The 16637-nt window shown below is 54.4% G+C and overlaps 1 protein-coding gene across 1 annotated transcript in view; it reads left to right on the forward strand.

Annotated features, from left to right (window-relative positions):
• The window catches only part of CEACAM16 (CEA cell adhesion molecule 16, tectorial membrane component), a 16787-nt gene extending 782 nt beyond the window's left edge, over positions 1–16005 (forward strand). Inside the window, exons 2-8 of the mRNA XM_068993090.1 lie at positions 6268–6346; positions 9538–9882; positions 10182–10457; positions 11592–11870; positions 13997–14323; positions 15593–15670; positions 15932–16005. Coding sequence (XP_068849191.1) covers positions 6268–6346; positions 9538–9882; positions 10182–10457; positions 11592–11870; positions 13997–14323; positions 15593–15670; positions 15932–16005 — 1458 coding nt within the window. The remainder of the gene's footprint in view (positions 1–6267; positions 6347–9537; positions 9883–10181; positions 10458–11591; positions 11871–13996; positions 14324–15592; positions 15671–15931) is intronic.
• Positions 16006–16637: the final 632 nt, after the last annotated feature.

Genomic DNA, 16637 nt, shown 5'->3' on the forward strand with positions numbered 1-16637 from the left:
GTGATGGACAGGGAAGCCTGGAGTGCTGTGGTCCATGGGGTCGCAAAGAGTTGGACACCACTGAACAACTGAACTGAACTGAACCTTTTAGAGATACAGACTGAAGTGTGAATAAAAACAATTCTGTGGCTGGGATTTGCTTTCAAAGTCAAATGAGAGAAGAGCATGGGTAGGGACAAAAACGAGATTGGCCCGAGCTCGGGGGAAGGGCGTTGTTCTGCCCTCTGCTTTGGATGAGCATGTAAAATGTGAAGTTTCCCAAAGCTTTTAAATTGCTTTTAGTCATAACTCAAAATCCAAGTCCGGCCCCTTCCCATACTCTTGATGGGGAAAAATGAGGCCCAGAGTTACTTAGCCAAGTCGCCCCTCCCAGGCCCTTTCTGCCCTTTTGGGGTCCCCAGAGAACCCCAACACTCTCTCTGCTCCCCTCCACCTCCCTAATTCTGCCCTTCACTTACAGGCCTCAACCGCCTTCCAGAAAAACCCATCCCCTCACTCGTGCCAACCTGGCCCCACGTGGCCCCTCACCCTACACCTAAACCCTTCCCTTCTGGGAAGGGAATGGCAACCCACTCCAGTATTCTTGCCTGGAGAATCCCATGGACAGAGGAGAGCCTGGTGGGCTACAGTCCATGGGGTGGCAAAGAGTCGGACACGACGGAGCGACTTTCACTCACTTCACTCACTCTGTTCCTCATTGGCTCTTATCCCAAGTTCAGCCTTACCATCACGTGACTCGTCTATAATGGGCCATCTTGTGTCCAAAGGGCCCTGTTCTGGGTCCCCTGCTCCTTTTTACACTTTTTTCTTGGCTGTGCCACATGGCATGTGGGATTTTAGTTAGGGGTTTTGGTTCTCCGACCAGGTATTGAACTTGTGCCCCCTGCAGTGGAAACGCAGAGTCTTAACCACTGGCCCACCAGGGAAGGCCCCCACCTCTTCTATAACCAGCTCCTCCCACTGTCCTGTCTCACCCAGTTCCAGCCACACCCCGTCTCCTTGCCTTCCTCACACTCATCCTGGCCCTTGCTGCCTCAGGGCCTTTGCACTTGCCCATTGTTATTTAGTCACTAAGTCACGTCGGACTCTTTTGCAACCCCATGGACTGTAGCCTGCCAGGCTCCTCTGTCCACAAGATTTTACACAGGCAAGAATACTGGAGTGGGTTGCCATTTCCTTCTCCAGGGGATCTTCCCAACCCAGGTATCCAACCCGCGTCTCTTGAGTCTCCAGTATTGGCAGGGGGATTTTACCACTGAGCCACCTGGGAAGCCCAAGACTTCTGCCAAAAACACAGCACCCCTAATTAGTCAGAGTCTTCCTTGGTCTCCTCCTTCACGTCTCAGCTCAAACATCACCTCCTAGAAAGACTCCCTGACCTCCCTACCAACAGAGCAACCTCTGCCACTCCCAATCCTCTGGCCCTATCTCATATTTTTATAACACTTGTCTCCACCTGACATGATATTCTCTATCAGTCTTTCCATTATAACCCGTCTCCCTCCAATAGGATTTAGCCCCACAAGGAGAGGGATGTTGCCTGTCTCCCCAGCCAGCCTGGCAGGTAGTCAGTGTTCGATAAATATTTGTTCAATGATTGAATGACCTGGAAAAACCCAGGTGAGTAAGGTGAGACTGGGATGGGGGCAGGGAGCGGGACAGGTATCCAGGCAACGGGAACAGCCAAGGCGAAGGTCTGAGGCTGGCCCCTCCGGTCCACTGTCCACCCCCCACCAGGCACAGTAGCCTGGACGTTCTTCCGAGGGTGAGGAATTAAGGGGATGTGGAGTTCTTTCTCCCCAACAACAGCCTCCCCAAGACCAAGCCCAGACCTTGCCAAGCCGGCACAGGAAGCCACACCCTGAAGTCAGATCCATGAGTAAATATTACAGCACCCACAGCCTCGCCCTGGAGAGATAAGGGGAACAGAAAACAGGGGTCCAGAAACCTGCTTCAGCCTCGCTAAGCGAGTAGCTCTCAGAGCAAGGGCTCCAACCAGAAGGATGGGGCAAGTGTCCTGGCACGAGAGCCCCACCCACGGGTTCCACCTTAGAAACGTCGTCAGTCGTGGGCAGAGTCTCAGAGAGGAGACAGAATGGAGGAGGCTCCAGGTCACCCCCAGCTCCCTAGGGCACTCATGACGTGGCTGGTGAGAAAAGAGGGCAGGGGTCAGGGGACAGAGTGAACAAAATAAGGTCAGAGAACTTTGTCCCAGCTGCAGAGAAAATTAAGACTTGCCCACTTCAATTTCCCAAAGCTAAGGTCTGAGCCTCAGTTTCTTTGTCTGCAAAACGGGTTTTCAGGGAGGGAGGGTGATGCTGGTTGAGACAATAGGTAAAGCCAATAATGTCAAAATAATGCATAAATCGTTAGTAAAATATATCAGTGACCCAACCACTTCTCCCCTCCGTGGGCCACCCATGCATACACTTTAAAATGTTCTAGTATCACATGAAGAAGAATAAAAAGAAACAGGTGAACCAAATTTATGTCACCCAGCATAGGCAAAATGTTATCATTTCAACATGCTGCTAAGTCTCTTCAGTCGTGTTCAACTCTGTGTGACCCCATCGACTGTAGCCCGCCAGGCTCCTCTGTTCATGGGATTCTTCAGGCAAGAATACAGAAGTGGGTTGCCATACCCTCCTCCAGGGGATCTTCCTGACCCAGGGATCAAACCCATGTCTCTTATGTCTCCTGCATTGGCAGGTGGGTTGTTTATCACTAGTGCCCATCATTTAAACATGGACTCAATATAAAAAGTGAACAATAGGTTTTGGATTCTTTGTGTACGTGTCTGCAATAAATCTTCAATATTTTGTGAGCTTTTTTTCCTTTTCACTTTCAGGGTTTGTTTGTTTTTTTTTCAGTTTTATTAGGAAAAAACTTATATAGGGAGTTCCCTCATGGTCTCCACGCTCTCACTGTAGAGGCTGCTACTGCTGCTAAGTCACTTCAGTCGTGTCCGACTCTGTGCGACCCCATAGACGGCAGCCCATCAGGCTCCACCATCCCTGGGATTCTCCAGGCAAGAACACTGGAGTGGGTTGCCATTTCCTTCTCCAATGCATGAAGGTGAAAAGTGAAAGTGAAGTCGCTCAGTCGTGTCCGACTCTTCTCGACCCCATGGACTGCAGCCTACCAGGCTCCTCCGTCCATAGGATTTTCCAGGCAAGAGTACTGGAGTGGGGTGCCATTGCCTTCTCCGAGGGCCCGGGTTCAAACCCTGGTCAGGAAACTAAGATCCCTTAAGCCATACAGCATGGCCAAAAAGGAAAAAGAAAGAAAAAGTTGACTATATCACTGTTTAAGGTGCAGAGCAAGATGGTTTGATTTACATATTTTGCGAAATGATTGTCACAACAGGTTTAGTTAAGCCTATCGCCTCCTATAAATACAATTTAAAAAAGAGAAAAATAATTGTAAATTCATAGATGTTATAAGACATGAAGATTTAATATCTCCACCTCTCCTCCCTCATCCTCTCTTCAAAATTTTATCATGCCTGCATGCACGCGTGCATGCTCCGTCGTGTCTGACTCTTTGCAACCCCATGAACTGTAGCCTGCCAGGCTCTTCTGTCCATGGGGTTTTCCAAGCAAGAATTACTGGAGCGGGTTGCCATTTCCTTCCCCAGAGGATCTTCTCGATCCAGGAATGGAACCCACGTCTCTTGCATTGCAGGCAGATTCTTTACCACTGTGCCACCTAAGAAGCCCCTGCTTTTAATTATGTCAATATTTAGTGTTTGCACCATTATAATGACAATGTAAATACTGTTCACTGCAGGACCTATTAGGATACTGTGATTACGTATCTTTTCTTTTAGTTGAAGTGTAATTGACCTACAACACTGTTAGTTTCAGGCACACAACATAATGATTCAATACTTCTGTATATTACAAGACGATCACCTCTTCGGTGTGTACTTTTCACTCACAGCTCATCTAAACTGGGATAAGCTAATCGCAGTGACTACCACCCTGGATGAGATGGTTGGATGGCATCACTGACTCAATGGACATGAGTTTCAGGAAACTCCGGGAGATGGTGAAGAATAGGTAAGCCTGTCGTGCTGCGGTTCACGGGGTCCCAAAGAGTCAGACACAACTGAGTGACTGAACAACCACCAGCACCCTGGACACCCTGTCTAGACTGCTCTGGTCACCCCACTGCCTCCCAGCATCTGCTGCCGCCTCCCACAGTCTGTGCCCCACACGCAGCCAGAAGATGCTATTAACACCTAAGTCAGCGCCCATGCCTTCTCTGCTCACATCTCTCCCAGGGCTCCTACCTCAGAGTGAAAGCCAAAGTTCTGTGGCCCACAAGGCCCTGCAGGATCCGCCCATGTTTCCTCTCTGCCCCCCTCCACTCACTGTGCTCCAGGCACACCAGCCTCCCGCTCACCAGAACACTGCTGCCTCGGGGCCTTTGCACTTGCTGTTCTGGCTGCCTGGAATGCTTTTCCCCCAGAATCCCCCAGATTCGATTTTCCCTCATTGAGTCTCTCTCTACTCTGATGTCACCTCCTAAAACATCTCCTGTTGACCCTACATAAACCAGCGCCCCAGGTCCCTCCATCCCCTCTCCTGCTTTGTCCCTCTCCATCACATTATCTCCACCTGATATGTTACATCTATTTACTTGTAAGCTGACTATCGCCCCGAACAAAAGGTCAGCTCTATGGGGCAGGGATTTTTCCAGTCTTATTCGTAGCTGTAACCCAGCACCTAGCACAGTGCCCAGCACCTACGAGATGCTCAATAAATGTTTGTTGAAAGGTGAATGAATGATGGCCCCTGAGTACCCAGTGCCCACTCTGGAGTAGGCACGGCACTGAGCCCATGCACCTGCTCTCCCTCACCCCCAGAGAAACCCCAGAGAGGTCAGTGTCACGATCAGCTGCCACCCACCTGCCAGACAGGCAAAGGCCCCTGCCCAGGATGGCCAGGTTGACTTTCTGCCCAGCTCTGGGCCTGGCACATAGTAGGTGCTCAAGAAACCACAGCACTCAATTGGACCAAAAGTCCAGGCTTGTGTCAGGGAGCACCAGGGGGAGGGGCTGGGGAGATGGAGCCGGGAGTGAATCAGCAAGTGCAAGGACCACAGAGAGCGGAGGGTCTGTGCGCTGCTGAGGGTGGTAGGGAGCCATGGTGGGGTCTGGACAAAAGCCAGGATCTGTCCTCAAGACTCTCAGAGCCAAAGCCTCTGCTCGCTACTCAGCCAGACGGCAAATCCCCAGAAGCCCAGACCTCCCTGGAGACTCCTCTGTCTATGTCATCTGCCCCTGGCGTCCAGTTCCACAAACACTCTCTCAGCCTTTGCTCCATCACCCGATCCTGTGCTGGGCAGTGCGGGGGACACGGTGATGCCCACAGCACAGCGGCCCTAGTCCTGCCTTCCCACGACTCAGTCGCTTTGAAGAAACAGACCTACCCCCTGACAGTGAAGACCCAAGGTGGTCAGGGCTGGGACTGACTGGGGATGAGGGGTGCACCTCATGAAGTCTAGGAGTCCAGGAGGACTTCCTGGAGGAGGAGGGGGAGTTGTTGAATAGGCAATGAAATAGAGCAGAGGGAAGCAGGGATGTGCTGGGTGGAGAGAGTGCCAGTGAGGCGGAATAACTGGAGCAGAGTTCCCAGAAGGAACAGGTGTTCAAGCAGGCAGGGGCCAGGCCATGCGGGGCCACAGTGACAAGCTGGGCTTTCTCCTGAGGGCATAGCTTTCTCCGGAGGAGCCATAGCAGGTTCTGGGCACTGAGAGGGAGCCAAACCAGGGTCAGAGACCAGGGAGGAGTTGGGGAGGGGAAGCCAGATGAGGGGTCAGTGCAGGCTGGGGAGACCGGCACTAAGGCAGGAGCCACAGGGAGCGAGACAAAGACACACAGGGCATTTAAGAAGCAGGCATGAGAGACTGTGGCATGCGGTGGCTGGGGGCGTAGACTAAAATCAGGGACAAGGCCCCGTCTCTGCCCCAGTGACGGTAGACGGTGGCGCCATCTCTGATAAGAGGGTGGGGAGGAGGAGCAGCTCTAGGGGGAGATCTCAAGGTCATTTTGGGACGGGTGAGCAAGAGGTGCCCAGGGACATCCGGGGAGGTGGGGAGGGGCAAGCATCCTGAATGATATCCTGAGCCCCTGGATGAGGTTCCCGGGGCTCAGGGGAGAGGGCTGGGCTGGGACAGAGAAGGGCGAGTTGAGGTCACAGGAGGGATGGGGGGAGTGTGCCAGGTAACCCACAACTCACCTGGCCGCACCCACCCCCTCAGCTCACGCTGTCCCCCACGTCAGAGCCCCGCCCTCCCAGGGCAGCTGAGGACGCAGTGCTGGAGGAGCAAATCAGGACAGGTGAGCCACAGGTATGGCCCCCGGCCCAGAAGCAGGATGCTGGAGCCTCAGAGACACCAGGACCCAGCCACCATCGAGATACTGATAACACATTTGTCAAGAACAAATGTTCTTGACTGTGGGGGTGGTGCTTCCCACCCCCGCCCCATCCCCCCAGGGCCTCTACCGAGCATCACCTTCCCAGAGACAGCCTCCCTGCCCCCCCCCAACCTCTGGCCCCAATTCCAAAACCGCCAGCCACCTTCCTGGCTTGATTTTTCCCCACAGCACTTATCTCCATCCAACATGGGATAGATTTTATGTTTGGTTTGTTTACCCCACAAATCTCAGCCCCACAAGGGCAGGAATTCTACCTACTAGTCCCTAGGACAGTGCTTGGCAGACCAACAATGCTGATTAAATATTTGTAGGGTGAATGAATGAGCAATTTCTTTTAAAAAAAATATATTTTGTTTGTTTATTTGGCTGCACCGGGTCTTAGTTACAGCATGTGGGATCTAGTTCCCTCACCAGGGATCGAACTTGGGCCCCCTGCATTGGGAGCATGGAGTCTTAGCTGCTGGATCACCAGGGAAGTCCCTGAGTGATTTCTTCTTGAGCCTCTGCTCCGTGCCAGGCATCATGTTAAGTACTTCACACAAGTTCATTCATTTCATCGTTCCAACAGCCCATGACATGGGTATCATCATCACTCCCATTTTACAGATGAGGAAACTGAGGCCCAGTGGGCTCCATAACTTGCATATGGTCATGGAAACTAGGAAAAGTGGAACTAGGTCCAATAACACCAACTATCTCTTGTGTTTGGGACCCAACTCTGCCAGGTGCTAAGTTCCTGATATGTTCTCACTAATCAGTCAACAACCCTGATTAGAGTCTATACACCCCTGGTTTTCAGAGCAGTCAACAGAGACTCAGGAAGAGGCTGCTTCCAGCCTCACTTCCAGGAAGTGTATAGGCAAGGTCAAGACTGGACTCTCTCTGGCCCCAAAGGGTTCACATATGCCCATTTCACAGACAGAAAGAACAAGACTTCAAGGGAAGAAGAGAGAGAGTGTGGATTGCTCAGCCCCATGTAGGAAACCAACAAGAAACACAGCCCCTGGGACTTCCAGTGGTTAAGATCCCACACTTCCAATGCAGGGAGGGGGCCGGTCAATCCCTGGTCAGAGAACTTGGACACTATGCCGCCACTAAAGATCCTGCCTCCCACAACGAAGATTAAAGATCCCATGTGCCGCATCTGAGAACTGGCGCAGTCAAATAAATAAATATGTATAAAAAATGAACAAAAAACAGAGCCCCAGAGAAAGTGTACAGTCACTAGCCTCCTTCCCTTCTGTGTGGGTTCAGAAACAAAGCAGAGTTCAGAACCCCCTGCCTGCAGGAACTTGGGCAAGTCAGAGCCCTTACCCCATGCCTCAGTTTCCCCATCTGCCCGCTGGGACTCTGACAGTGACCGCATCACAGGGCAGCCACTGAGATGAAACCTGAGGGTCACCCACGGCTTTGGGCCTGGGAAAATGGCAGTCACCGTGGATGGGTTTTATCCCTCAGTGTCCCCCGCAAGTCGGCCTGCACTGTGGGTAAAAACTGCCCTAAAATCTTCCCCTGGCCCTCCTCCCGCCTCCCTGGTGACCTGGTTCTTCTCCTGGTACCAAACCCGGGCCCTCGGCACAAAGAAGGTCAGGCGGCGCCCCAGGAGGCCTGACCAGGTCGTGGCCCCTGGCCCGTGCCTGCCACACCCGCTCTGGTACCCAAACGGGGCCCCAGATTCTTGGTGACTCGATCCCTCCAAATTCAGGTGATCTCCCCCAGCTCCAAATCACCGAATCCTCCCAGGTCCAGCGCCAGACGGAGCCAAACCCCAACCAGGAAGGGCCTCGGAGCGCCGGGCCACCACGCCGTTGTCTCCAAGAGCCGGCTTTGGGGTGAAAGATGGTGCTGATCCGAAGCAGATGGCTCCTTCTCAGTGGTGAGCGAGAACGGCACCCCTAGAGCCGTTGCCTCATGGTCTCAGGGAAGGGAGGGGAGTCTGGGGAGGGAGGGTATGAGCCAGAAACCCAGCAGGTAGGGGTGACAGCTCTGCTTCATGCAGGCACAATTTACTCCTCCAAGAATCACCAGTGTGGGGCAGGCCGGGGACTGTCACCCAAAGAGATTTTTGAGGTGACTTTGGAGATTTCTAAAAGCGGGGTGTGGGTTAGGGAGCCACTGCTGTGCTTCATTCATGTAGCAAATCCTTACTGAGCTACAGAAGCCTTAACTACCATGAGTTGTAATCAACAGCTGTTGATTTCAGTTGTAGTCAATCCTCCCTCAGGATGTGGTTTGGGCAGTTGCTTTCCTCTTCTCAGCCTCAGTTTCCTCATCTATGAAATGGGTCTAATTCCTGGGGTCATTTGAAGGTCATCCCCAGCAGCATTTACTACCATCTACCGGGTGTTGTCCTACACTTTTTGTGTATTCATAATCACCCCACCCATCACCCCCACTCCATAGACCAGAAGCCTAAGGTTCAGAGAGGTGAAGTCGCTGGTCAGGGTCACACAGCCAGAAAGCAACAGGGCTGAGCGCTAGATCCAGAGCCCTTGCTCATAGCCAGGCTCCATCAGTATGGAAAGTCCCAGAAACCAGGCCAGGCATGTAAACACTTCTTATGTGAGAACTGCCACAGCTTCCTGATCCAGGCAGCCACACACAATTTCATCCCAGGCAGACTCGACCAGCTAGTCGGGTTTGGGGCTTATCTCCTGGGTTGAGAACAGAAAGGGTGGAGTGGATTAATCACAGCCCTACTTTCTGCTGTGGTTGAGCCTGGGGAGGCAAAGGAAGGGCACCCAACTGGGAGCCAGGGTTCCCGGGGGGCAGGATGAGGCCGCTTAATCTGATGACTCTCACGGCCGGGGAAAACCCTCTGGGTCTCGTCCTGGGCCCCATGGGCTGAGTGGGTGCTGTGAGCTTGGTATGAGCAAGGCCAATGCTAGATCCTTAGCGCAGCCCATCAGATCCAGTCCTCAGATCCCAGCCCCCACCCCCCCAGGACGGAGACCCCGTCAGCACCTGGCAGATAGTTACTGAGCACTTACTGTATGGAGGAAACACATGTGCCAGGAGCCCATGTCTCCTCCCCCATCAAATGTGGGGAGCGGTCGAGCCTGTCTCACCCCACCCCTCTGGCTCCTTTTCAGCCGCGTTCCTGAGCACGGGGGCCGAGATCATTATCACCCCCGAGCCTGCCCAGCCAGCCGAGGGTGACAACGTCACTCTGGCTGTCCAAGGGCTTTCGGGGGAACTGCTGGCCTACAACTGGTACGCGGGGCCCACACTCAGCCTGTCTTACCTGGTAGCCAGCTACATCGTAAGCACAGGCGATGAGACCCCTGGCCCAGCCCACACGGGGCGAGAGGCTGTGCGCCCCGACGGTGGCCTGGACATCCAGGGTGCCCTGCCTGGGCACTCGGGCACCTACATCCTGCAGACTCTCAACAGGCAATTTCAGACGGAGGTGGGCTACGGACACATGCAGGTCTATGGTGAGACACCCCCGAGAGCCCCCTCTACCCTAGCTGGGCTTTCCCAGCTCCTGCCAAATCCTGAGAAAAAAAAAACCTAAAAAATGTGCCATCAAAAAAAAAGTCCTAAAATAACATTAAAATGCTCACCTCCTCCCAGATGGCTTCCAGGATTTAAACCTTCCTCTCATCCTGTTCTTTGCTCCTCTGGCTGGGGTTTCAGGGGTACTGGGATCCAGCCATGCCCCCTGCCTGGGGAGGGGGAGACCGTGGGAGCAGGCAGTGCCCGGCCCCCTCCCCCTCTGTCTCTTGCCCCACAGAGATGCTGGCCCAGCCCGTGGTCGTGGCCAACAGCACGGCCTTGGTGGAGCGCCGGGACACTCTACACCTGACATGCAGCAGCCCCAGCCCTGCTGAGGTCCGCTGGTTCTTCAACGGCGACGCCTTGCCCATCGCCGTGCGCCTTGGCCTGTCCCCCGATGGCCGGGTGCTGACTCGGCATGGCATCCGCAGGGAGGAGGCCGGCGCCTACCAGTGTGAGGTCTGGAACCCTGTCAGTGTCAGCCGCAGCGAGCCCGTCAACCTGACCGTGTACTGTGAGTCCTCCCAGCCCAGCCCCCAGCCTCATAGATGGGGAAACTGAGGCCAGGAGAGGGTGCCCGAGGGCACACAGTGAGTCAGTAGGCCAGCTGGGGTTAGAAACCAAAGGGTCCCCTCAAAATACACTCAACCCATCTCCAAAGGACAAGAAGACCACGTTCGAAATTGAATCATCTCTCCCTTTGAATCAATACTGCCAGGACTGGTTATTTTTGAAAGGGAGAGGGGACATGAATGGTGGAATGGGAGGGGAAATAAAATTAAAAACATAACCAAAGTATGGAGTCATCCCCAGGAGCAGCAGACACACCATGTGGCATTCAGAGAAAGGGCTTCCCAGGTGGCTCAGTGGTAAGGAATCCACCTGCCAATGCAGGAGATGCAGGTTAGATCCCTGGGTCGGGAAGATCCCCTGGAGAAGGGAATGGCAACCCACTCCAGTATTCTTGCCTGGGAAATCCCATGGACAGAGGAGCTTGGCGGGCTACAGTCCAGGGGGTCACAAAGGAGTCCAACACGACTGAGCGACTAAACAACCCAGAGGAAAGAAATCACTCAGGTACACGAGGGATGGCAATGCAGAAAAACTTAGAGCCTAGAATCCTACAACCAGGGAATTCTAAATTTGAGAAGCTCTGGATTCTAGACTCTGAGAACCCCAGAAACACTAGAGGCAGAGATTCTTAGACTCTAATTCTAGAAACTTAGAGCTGCCCAACCCTGGAATCTTAGAAACATAGATTTCTAGACTCAGCCTCCTAGAACTTAGAAATACCTACTCTTGGAACCCTAGAATTCTAGATTCTTAGAATGGCTTATCGGAAACCAATCATTTAGGCCTTTTTTTCCCTTAATGAACCCGTAGATGTCAGAAACATCTTGCAGGGCTTTTGTGCAGTGCCCCAACGTCGTCTTTCTACAGAAAAGACGACTGAAATCCCCCGAGAGGGAAAGTGATTGTCAAGATCTTAGAGCAAGTTAGAGATCCAGGAGGGATTTGCAAAGGCCAGAGCACTTTTTTGCTCCAGATTTTCCCAGGGGCTCCTCCTGGTGGAAAGAAAGCTGGGCGGGTGACCGCCTGGACGGCCCTCTCCCTCCACTGCCCTTTCGTCTCCCTCCCGCCCTCACAGTTGGCCCAGAACGCGTGGCCATACTCCAGGACTCCACCACCCGCACAGGCTGCACCATCAAAGTCGACTTCAACACGTCCCTCACGCTGTGGTGCGCGGCCCGGTCCTGCCCGGAGCCCGAGTATGTGTGGGCCTTCAATGGGCGGGCCTTAAAGAACGACCAAGACCACCTGAACATCAGTAGCATGACAGCCGCCCAGGAGGGCACGTACACGTGTATTGTTAAGAACCCCAAGACCCTGCTCTCTGGATCTGCCTCAGTGGTGGTCAAACTCTCTGGTGAGTCGCCCCCAGCCTGGCCACCGCCCCCTCCCCTTGGAGGCCCAGTTGGACCCCAGCTTCGGCTGCTCCACCCACCATTCTGCGGCCGTTTGCCCAACAGATGATGGGAAAGGGAGAGATTCTCACCCCATTCATTGGCCAAAGGACAAAGTGGCATTTCAGGTGGACCCTTTTCATCCCCAGGTGACAAAAGGAAGGCAGTCTGTGGCTTATCACACCCCCACCCCGGAAAAAAAAAAATCGACGTATCAGACTCTCTTCCTTGAGGGGTGGCAAAGCCAGAAACGGGCCACATGTCCCAAACCGTGCAGCGGTAGAGTGGAAAAACATTCGATGTCCCTTTATACGCATGCCCCTGTTTTAAATTCAGTCTGTCACAGCAGCTGCAGGCTGGGCCCCCTCCCTGCCGCAGAAACAGCTGAACCTCCGCGCAGCCAACTCAATTATTCAGCTATCTGGCGCGGATGCTGGTATGCGCATGCGCACACCCGCGCACAGGCAAACGCGCTCCCGGGGAAATTACTGCCTTTCATTGGCAAATGGAAAAACACAGCGAGAGAGGCACTGTCTTGCCTCTGTCCTTAAACAACCTGGCGGTGGGGGTAGCACGGACACAGCTGGTGTTCTCAGAGCCATCAGGATCCTCAGGGGACATCTGCTCATCCCCTGGGGATGGTGGCTTTGAACATGAGGGCCTCATTCATTCCGCCTTGGTTCCTTCCCAAGTGGCCACCATCCCCCAGGGACAGTGGCAACAATCCTTCCCGCCCTCGTGCCTCCCTCCTACTAACAGGCTGGGTCTCATCCAAAGGGTGGAATCTCTTTCACCCAAAGCAGAAATGGCGTCCCCAGAGGTAAGTGTACCTTCTGCTCCACCCTACGGGGGGGGCCTTGGCAGCTGGTCTTGGCAAGAGACAGGGGGGTGGACCAGATGACCTGAGGCGCCGCCCAGAGCCCCGTCTCTGCAGGTCAAGATGGGGGGTGTCCAAGGTGTGCAGGTATGTGCAGGGAGTGGGCACAGTGCCCCCAAAGGCCTCCTGAACTGTTGGCCACCCTGTGGCAGGTACCAAAGGGGGAGGCACAGGAAAGGGGGCCACCGTCCTGCCCCCACCTGGTCTGACGGAGGAGACATGGTCTCTGCCCTCGCACAGACGGTCGTGAATTAGGGAAGCACGGCCTCCCTAGTCAAGAGCTGCCGGTCAGAGAGAAGAGGCAACGCCTCACACGCCACCCAAGCAGTGATGAAGACGGCATGACTTCTGATCAGATGGAGGAGACACAGGGGACACTTAAGCAGATTTTGTATTCTGATGGGGGAGATGGGGTCTTAAAGAGACATGGCTTTTTTTTTTTTTTTTTTTTTTGAGAATTCCTAGTCTGATGGAGGAAACAGTTTCTACTTTTGGGGGTACTCCCAATCTGATGGGGGAGTACAGGCCCCCACTTTCTAGGAATTTCCAGACTGATGGGATAGACATGTCCCCCATTCAACTTCTGGGGTCCCCAGCTGACTGGAAAGACCCAGCCCAATAATAAATTGGAATTTCCAATCTGATGGAGGAGACATGGCCTCCACTCTGTGGAATCTTTCAATCTAATGCTGAACTATAGCTCCCCCTATTCTGAGTTCTTGCAAGCTCACAGAAAAGACAATACCTGGAGTACATAGCTCCCAACGATCTAATGGGGGAGACACGGCCCCCATAATCTGAGAATTTCCAATCTGATGGGGGAGACACAGCCCCTGGACTTTTAACAATTTCCAATCTGATGGAGGAGACATGACTTGGCCCTCTAGGGTCTTCCAGTTTAATGGGGAGAGATAGTCCCCCAAGAGCTGGAAATTCCTAGTCTAATGGGAGAGAGACGGCCCCCACGCACGGGGGTCTCCCAAACTAATGAGGCAAAACGCAGCTTCCTGGCGGGCAGGCATTGTTGAGACACAAAATCCACCTCCACCGCCACACAAGTCACCACCTCCTTCCTCTGTCTCCCTTCTGGCACCCCGGCACTGGGAGGGCCAGTCAGTTGCGGGAGGCATAGATGAGCTGGCCGGGGGTGGGCGGCGGGCGCTGTGACCCATGGAGGCCCAGCTGACCCAGCCGCCCTCGCTCTCTCCCCAGCGGCCACGGTCGTCATGACCATCGTTCCGGTGCCCACCCGGCCGATGGAGGGCCAGGACGTGACGCTGACCGTCCAGGGCTACCCCAAGGACCTGCTGGTCTATGCCTGGTACCGCGGGCCTGCCTCCGAGCCTAACCGGCTTCTCAGCCAACTTCCTTCCGGGAACTGGATCGCAGGCCCCGCGCACACAGGCCGGGAGGTGGGCTTCCCCAACTGCTCACTGCTGGTGCAGAAGCTGAACCTCACGGATGCCGGCCGCTACACCCTCAAGACCGTCACGCTGCAGGGCAAGACGGAGACGCTGGAAGTGGAGCTGCAGGTGGCCCGTGAGTGTGCAGGAGGGGACGGGGAGGGGGCGGCTCTTTTCAGACAAGGGCTCCCAGTAGTGCGGAGTCCAGCTGACTCAGTCCTCCAGCTGACTTGGGTCTCCCCAGATAGAGCTCCTGCCTCGTCTGTCAAACCGACAGACCAGGGGCAAACTGGCTTCCTCCATTGGACTGGGGCACTCAATGGGACTTCCATGCCTTCTCTCTTCTGTAAGAAGCACACCAGACCAAAGGTTTCAAAATACAGGGTGTAGACTGAGGGTAAGGTACCCTTTTCCCTGGACCATAAAACACGGGAGACACTGCCACCTCCCTCACCCTGTACCCCTCCCATCAGACGGGCGGAATAGGGTGAGGGTGGAGCCATGCCTCCCTCCTCAGACTGTCATCTTAGACAGTGCGGATCGTGCTTCGTGCTTTGTGATGCAGTAAGAGAACAGAATTTCTACCCTCAGAGGGTACATTTCTCTCTCAAGCTGAAATAAGGATGATCTCCTCCATCGAGATGGAGACCCCTACGTGGTGGGCATTGTGTTTCCTCTTCAGACCGGAAATTCCCAGTGGTCAGGAACCATGTCTCCTCCATCAGACTGGGAATTTCCAGATGTTGGGGACCATAACTCCCAGTCAGACTGGGAGCTCCCAGAGGTAGGGACCATGTCTCCTCCATCAGACTGGGAGCTTCCAGATGTTGGGGACCGTGTCTCCCCATCAGACTGGGAGCTCCCAGAGATAGAGATCATGTCTCCTCCATCAGACTGGGAGCTCCCAGAGGTAGGGACCATGTCTCCTCCATCAGACTGGGAGCTTCCAGATGTTGGGGACTGTGTCTCCCCATCAGACTGGGAGCTCCCAGAGTTAGGGATCTTGTCTCCTCCATCAGACTGGGAGCTCCCAGAGTTAGGGATCTTGTCTTCTCCATCAGACTGGGAGCTCCCAGAGTTAGGGATCTTATCTCTCCCATCAGACCGAGCATCCTCAGAGGCCTGAGAGGCCATGTCCCTGGAGCCTGGCCTCCCACATCAGACCCGGCAGTCTCAGAAGCCATGTCCCTGAGTCAAGGACTGTGACCCCCACTCCCTCAGACTTGAAGCTCCCAGGATCAAGGACCCAATCACTTCCAGACACCCCTAGCACCCTCCTTCATCCATTCACTCATCAAAACCTAGTTTTCTGGGTCAGTGTTGGGGGGAGAATGCTGGTCCATGACAGCAGGTCGCCCCCTGATGACGCTTCGGAACTCCTTTCATCCTGTCTCTCTCCTCACAGTCAACCTTCCTTCCTCGCCCAAGGACCAAGGCCACACCTTCCTGAATCTGAACCTGGCACAGGCTGAGCATGGGGCGGGTGGGGCCGCCGGGAGGCCAGGGTCGGGCAGGGGTGCAGGAGGAATGGGGGCACCGGGGACCTGGTCCCCTACTTCGCCTGATGGCTTCCTCCACCCCTGTGCCCCGTCCTTCCCCCACAGTCCTGGAGTAGCACTGTGGACCTGGAGACCTCAAGAGAGACGAGCTCTTCATGTCACTCTCCTTGTCTCCTCCCCTGGAGAAGAGGGCCACTCGCTTCCAGCAAGGATGCCGGACCGTGGTCCTCCTGCTTTCACCCTAGAGTTAGAGCCAACGGGGCCCTACGCCTTCACCGCGCTGTCGGAGACCCACAGAGGCTATAAACACCTTGGTTAACACACGCCTGTGTCAGCCTCTCCTTCCACCGCTGCCAACCTTGTCGCTCCTGGTGGCCACATGTGCTTCCCTTCTCACCCAAGATGATCTCGGTCTGGCTACATACATGCACAAGGATGCCCAAAACACAGGGCTCCAAGCCCCCACCGCTTCATGTCACAGCCTCAGGCCCTTCCCAGATTATTTCTGAGGGTCCTGGTTTCCAGTGGCTGAAAGAGTGCCCCTCCTATGGCACCAAATAGCTGTGGGACATGCCACCTCCCCCTACACTGCGCCTCCCTCCATAACCTGGAGCCTGATGCAAAGCTATTTGCATACAGGACAAGGAATGACCAAATTTCTCAAGAAGAGTTCCAGCACTTTCTGGCCTACATCGACTTAATCAAAGATGCCCTTTTGTGCCCTCCACTGTCCTGGGATTCCCCCACCCCCACTCCATGTATCTCTCAAGCATCACCTGCAGAATCCTAAAAATATCTCCCTCCTCCTCTACACACACCAAAAAAGCCCCTGTGAATAAATGAATGCTAACGGGGCAGGGGTGGGGTTGAGGGCTGGAGAGCAGAGAAGAGTGGGAACCAGAGGGCGAGCGTCTTCTGACCCGTCTCACTAAAGTCTGAGCCACAAGCCCC

Source organism: Capricornis sumatraensis, chromosome 20 (genome assembly GCF_032405125.1).
Source record: "Capricornis sumatraensis isolate serow.1 chromosome 20, serow.2, whole genome shotgun sequence".
Classification (NCBI taxonomy): Eukaryota; Metazoa; Chordata; class Mammalia; order Artiodactyla; family Bovidae; genus Capricornis; species Capricornis sumatraensis.